We start from the raw sequence: 6,767 nt of genomic DNA on the forward strand, positions 1-6,767 counted from the left end.
TGAAATTTGTTCTCCAGCGTGGAGATGCTAAAGTGAATGGAAGAAATGAGGAAGTAAAAGAGCTGAGCGATAATTTCAAAGGGCAGCTCAAGATGACAAAGTAAAGTATAGTAATGAAATGTGCAAAAACCTGGAATTAGAAACCAAATGGGAAGAACACACTCAGTATTTCTCAAGCTGAAAGAACTGAAAACATTTAAAACTTGAATGGCAATACTGAAGGGTGTGGCACTGTGGGTTAATGTGCTGGACTACAAAGTCGGTTTGAACCGCCAGGTCAGCAGTTCAGGTTCACCAGCTGCTCCTCAAAAACCCTATACAGGGTCTCTATGGGTCAGAACTGACTCAATGGCACTTAACAACAACAATGGGAAAGATATTGAATGATGTAGAAAGCATTAAACAAAGATGAAAGGTATATACAGAATTACTGTACTAAAAAGAAATGGTCAATGATCATCCGAGTCCTGGTGTGGTGCTGAGGGTTAATGCGCCAGACTGCAAAGCCATTTGAACCGCAAGGTCGGTGGTTCAAGCTCACCCAGCTGCTCCTCGGAAACCCTATACAGGGTCGCTATGGGTTGGAATCAACTCAACGGCACTTAACAACGGCTACTGAAGAAAGAAGTACAAGCTGCATTGAAGACACTGGCAAAAAACAAGGCTCCAGTAATTGACAGAATACAAATTGAAATATTTCAACAAACTGATGAAGCATGGAAGATGCTAATTTATGCCAAGAAATTGTTCAACTGATTGGAAAAAAACCCAAAAACATATTTACGCCAATTTGGCAGAAGTCATGCCATCAAGGAGCGGAATGGCGAGAGACCCTAAGCATGAAAAGCTCATTGCTTAGCAAAGTGACAATGAGTGTCTCCTGGGATGGCAAAGCCCCGAGGGGAACCTCATGCTCTAGGTCTAGCAGTTCTTGTTTTTTCCTTTTGTGCATGGCTCAATTTTGATCTTATTATAAGAAGTTCTTTAAAAATTTTCTATATATCCACTTGATAATTTGTTATAATCATAGTAAAAATTAAAATTACATTTAGACACTCTCTCACTAAATCTAATCATGTAAAGTTATAATAGTTGCTTTTTACATCAACAATAAATCTCACCATTAGGAAAAGCCACATCAGCTAAAAGCTTTTCAAGTTTAAGATTACATCCTGCTTAATAGACACTGAGGCACCTGAAAGAAAACAATCTTACAATCAACATCCTGCTCAGTCATAGAGCAAGAGACACTGAGGCACCCGGAAGATAGCAAAGAGCCAATCAAGAGCTCTACGAACAGTAGGAAGGTTGGTAGAAATTTAACTAAGCGGTTTTGGGAAATTGTTAGTATAGGGGAATTGCTGCTTTGTTTTTTACTATGAAACTTTAGGTACTTTTATATTCTTATTCTTAAATCCATTATAAGTATAAAAAGTAATAGATGAGAGTAAAAATGCAAGTCAAGATATAGAACTTTGCTTAAAAGTTAATTTGACATTCTTAGGAGGATTAAAGAAAAACAAAAGGAGTTACAGAAATAAACACGATGTTATCAGGATAATTAGGGAGTGCAAAGGAACAGAATACAATAAGAATCAAAGGGATGTTCTGATGTTTCTGTGTTTTTTTTTTAACCTGAATGTTTGTTGAACACACAGAATGTAACACTTAGTTAAATTGTAATTGATCATAATAGTATATAAGAAGCAAAAATCTTTTGAGTAAAGATAAGTCATCATCATCTGCCTAAGACTCAGGACCCAAGGACTCTGTGTGTATGTGTTTTTCACCGTCTCCACATCCCCCTTCGAGAGCCCCCTAATAATTTGTCGAGGCTGGTCCCCGGCACCAACTCTAAAGAAAGGTGATCCAACGAAATGTGGATATCATTGGACAATATCATATATATCACATGCAAGTAAAATTTTGTTTAAGATAATTCAAAAAATGTCTGCAACAGTACATTGATAAAGAACCGCCAGAATATAAAGCTGGATTCCAATGAGGACATAGAATTAGGGATATCATTGTTGATGTCAGATGGATCTTGGCTGAAAGCAAATACCAGAAAGATGTTTACTTGTGCTTTATTGACTATGCAAAGACTTTCAACTGTGAGAAGCATGACAAGCTATGGATAACACTGCAAAGAATGGATATTTCAGAACACTTAACTATGCTTATAAGGAACCTGTACAAAATAAGAGTAGCTCAAACAGAAAAAGGGATACCGAATGGCTTAAAATCAGGAAATGTGTATGTCAGGACTGGATTCTTTCATCATACTTATTCAATCTGTATACTGAACAAACAATCCAAAAGGCTGGATGATATGAAGAACATGACATCAAGATAGGAGCATGACTCATTAACAACCTGTGATATGCAGATAATACAACCTTGCTTGCTTAAAGTACAGAGGACTTAAGATACTTACTGATAAAGATCAAATACTTCAGTATGGACAGCAACTCAGTGTAAAGAAAACAAAACCCTCATAACTGGACCAATAAATAACATCATGATAAACAGAGAAAAGATTGAAGTTGTCAAAGACTTCATTTTTCTTGGATCCACTCTCAACACTCAAGGAAGTAGCAGTCAAGAAATTAAATGTTGTACTAGGCAAATCTGCAGCACAAGACCTTTTAAAAGTGTTCAAGAGTGAAGATGTCAGTTTGAGGATTAAGGTGCACCTGACTCAAGCCATGATATTTTTAATATTCTTATGGGTGCACCTGACTCAAGCCATGGTATTTTCAATAACCTCATACGCATGTGAAAGCTAGACAGTGAATATGGAAGACCATAGAAGAATTAACTGATGCTTTTGATTTATGGTGTTGGAGGAGAATACTGAAAGTGCCATGGGCTGCCAAAAGAACCAATAGATCTTTGTTGGAAGAAGTGCAGCCAGAGTGCTTCTTAGAGGCCAAGATGGCCAAACTTTGTCTCTCATACTTTGGACATATTGTCAAGAGGGACCATTTACTGGAGAAGGCTATCATGTTTGGTAAGGTGGAGGGTCAGAGAAAAAGAGGAAGACTCCCAGCAGATGGATTGGCAAAGTGGCAGCATCGATGGGCTCAAGCATGGCAACAATTGTGAGGGTGGCCCAGGATCGGGCAGTGATTTGTTCTGTTGTGCACAGGGTCACTATTAATCGACTTGATGGCAACTAACAACAACAACAACACATGTAAAAATTGGTCAATGAATAAGGAAGACTATAGAACTTATGCATTTGAGTTGTGGTACTGGAGAAGAATATTGAAGGTATCACAGACTACCAGAAGAAGAAACAGGTCAGTGTTGGAAGAAGTACAGTCACAGTGCTCCTTAGAAGCCAGGAGGGTGAACTTTCATCACGTATATTTTGGAAGTTATCAGGAGGGACCAGTCCCTTGAGAAGGAAATCATGCTTGGTAAAGTGGTAGGTCAAAAAAAAATATGAAGATACCCAACAAGATGGATTGATATAGTAGCCACAGCAATGGACCCAAGCTTAACAATTGTGAGGATGGCACAGGGACCAGGTAGTGTTTCATTCTGTTGTGCACAGGGTTGCTATGAGTCAGAACTGGGTTGCTATGAGTCAGAACTGATTCAACGGCATCTAACAACACCAATCCTAAAATTTATCTGTTTCTAAATATTTTCCACGGATTATACAAAACAAGATGAACTGCATGAGAGCTGTTACTTTATTCCCTAATCTTCAACTGAAAGCATCCTAGTAACCTATACACCACTAGATTTATTTATTGCTGTTCAAGATGCTCCAAACCAGCAGTACAATATAGGCAAATGCAGGTGTACACACATACCATTTGACAAGTTAGAATAGATAACCTCTAAATGCCTATTTCTAAGATTTTATTAAATACAAACACAAGTTTCCTTTTTTAAAAAAAATGTAAACAAACTTTTATTTATCTAGGTCACTAGGTGAGTCCTGGTGTGGCACTGTAGGATAAGCATTGAACTGCAAACAGCAAGGTGGGTGGTTCAAACCCACCAGATGCTCCTTGGAAACCCTATTCAGGATTGCTATGAGTTGGAACCCATTCTAACGCACTTAACAAAAAACAACAACTAGGTAAATTCAGTACAAGTGGTTCTCAAACTCTAATTTGAATACATAACAATGTCACCCTACCCTCAACAAAGCAATGTCATACATACCTTTAAAGAAGCCATGGAATATACCTTTTGGCTCCATATTCCCATTACCAAGAAATCTTCTTAAGGAAAAACTTAAGCCAGAATAAAATGCTATATATACAAAGGTATTCAAAGCATCATATCTATACAAGCATACCACCACCACTACCAATGCAAGATTAGAAGATAATATGCAAAAGGCTGTTGGGTTAGGGGTGCTTTTTTTTTTTTTTCTCTCTTCAAAATTTTCTTGGGCATTACAGCTGGTGTCATGATGTGGCGCTGTAGGTAAAGTGTAGGACTGCAAGGTCAGTTTGAAACACAAGGTCGGCAGTTTAAATTCACCAGTTGCTTCATGGAAACCCTATACAGGGTCGCTATGAGTCAGAACCAACTCGACAGCACTTAATGACAATAACAGAGTTGTACAATTTTTCATTAAAAATGGAAAATATAAAGCTATCTCCAAATCTTCTAACCTAAACACCAATAAAAACAATAATTATAAGATTCCATCCCATCTCCAACTTTTGGAAAGTACGTTAACTTAAAAGTGCTGTTAACTACAGAATACATGGCTGAAGCTGCTAAAATAGAAATATTATGCCATGGCACATAACAACAACAACATACAAGGGTGAGTCAAAAATAATTCACACTGAGGTTATATTAAAATGCCCGTCCACAGCTGATGACAACATTGAGCATCCACGTGAAATAAATCTGCCGAATTGATGAGTGGCAGTAAATTATGTAACAAATCAGCTATGGCTCTTCCTGTGAAATAATTCATGACACGTTCTAATTGGCCAACACTAATATTTACCTTAGTTGACAGTGAAGTCTAAATTTATGATTGGAAACTTGTTCAGCGAATGTCCTTCCCTTTTTAATTATAATTTGGTTTCTCATTTGAACTTTTCTTTTGGAAGAGAATGTGCTAATTAGGTGATATTAGAGCCCAGTTTGCTAGTTCTGTTCTTTTTTGGTTTTCACTTTTTTTTTTTTTTAATATCTTGACATCCTCTCCACTTCGCTACCAAGGACCCTTGATACCTTGCTAAGAGATACTAAGTATCTAACTACTTGTTAATTTATTTCATGGCTAGTTCTTATTTTTCAGACCTCAGCTCATACTCAACTTTTTCCAGTGGCCTTTCCACACCCTTGAGACCAGATTACACTCCCTAGCAATGTACTGCCTAACAGCACTTTGTACTTCCACTTGTAGTGGAAGTATGCACACTTAAGTATGCACAAATAGATGCTCAATATTTGCTAAATAAAGAAGTCAAAAGTAAAGTTGTCAGAAGAGCATCAAAAGAATAGTGTCAACCTTTACATTACGCCGCAGCTACGAGTGAGACAACAGTCCATGGGTGGGTACACTCCCTTGGGAAGGAGAAAGGCTGGTCAAAAGTTTCTAAAAGTACCACGACAGTGAAACAAGGCAGTAAAACAATGAATGACTATGTGCTGACTCACATTGATCCAGTCACTTGTATATAATGATGTTCACAATTGGGTTAAAAATTATAGATGAGTCAAATTAAGAAAAAAAATACATGTTCCTTTTATAAATGTTACTTGAAAGATTCATAAATTGAATAAGCCTCACCTGTCATGGGATCAAAAAGCTGATTAGCTTCTAAGTCTGTGAAAGTACTACTACAGCAAGGACATTTGAAGGAAGCCCGGTTGGTAGAATCTCTCTCATCAGTTTCAATCCTCCTTCTCATGTGGTCCAACTTATATTTTACCACATTAACGAGAGTACGATAATTGATAAAGTAATAGTTATGGCGAGTGGTTTTCCCATCTGCAGCAGTCTCTACCCTCATTCTGCATTTGATGAATTTATCTCCCTTTAAATTATTCAAAACGGATCGAAGTTGCTTCCGATCAAACTTGAGCAGCTCCAGCATATCTTCCTCTTTCACACAGGGGTTCCGAATCAAGATGTCCAAGGCCAAGGCGTGCTCAATGCCATAAAACCCCCGGATCACATACTTGGCTAACCTCTTCAATGCTGCAGGAACCTCAGTGAGGACATCAGGATCTGCCATCTTTAGTGGCAAACTTCAACTTCAAAATTACTGAACTGAGAAAAAAAAAAAGAGGGAAAGATTAGCTAGGCACAAAGATACGATAAATCATTTTAAATCTGGACTAATCAACTCATTATTGGTAGCTGATGGCTACCACTATTCTACTATTCTACAGAGGTACTCAAACGTAGTTATAAAAGACGTCCAATGCCTAAACATTAAACACAGAAAAGGATTTTCTCTACAGTGCACAATAGATTATACCTGTGAAGCTTGACACATTTCTTTAACAATTACTTTCACAAACTACCATCTGCTTGATTTCAAAGTAACTTATTAAAACAATGATACAACAAGCCCACTGTATCTCAGAAAGAAAAACACAAAAGAACTAAACGAAGTGTTCACTATCCAGTATCCTATCCAGGATTGATAGGATTAGGAGAGAACATCTTGATTATATCTTATATGTATCTTGATTATATCAGGATTGTATCAAGATTGACATCGAAATTTAAAGAGACAGTATAGACATAAAACCAAACGGCCACCACT

At 37.5% G+C, this 6,767-nt stretch overlaps 1 protein-coding gene across 1 annotated transcript in view; it reads right to left on the minus strand.

Moving 5' to 3' along the window:
* Positions 1-6,767, minus strand: part of GTF2E1 (general transcription factor IIE, polypeptide 1, alpha 56kDa) — a 61,116-nt gene that overhangs the window by 43,736 nt on the left and 10,613 nt on the right. The window contains exon 2 of the mRNA XM_006864139.1: positions 5,783-6,260. Coding sequence (XP_006864201.1) covers positions 5,783-6,230 — 448 coding nt within the window. The 5' untranslated portion in view covers positions 6,231-6,260. The remainder of the gene's footprint in view (positions 1-5,782; positions 6,261-6,767) is intronic.

This window comes from Chrysochloris asiatica, unplaced genomic scaffold, assembly GCF_000296735.1.
Source record: "Chrysochloris asiatica unplaced genomic scaffold, ChrAsi1.0 scaffold00061, whole genome shotgun sequence".
Lineage (NCBI taxonomy): Eukaryota > Metazoa > Chordata > Mammalia > Afrosoricida > Chrysochloridae > Chrysochloris > Chrysochloris asiatica.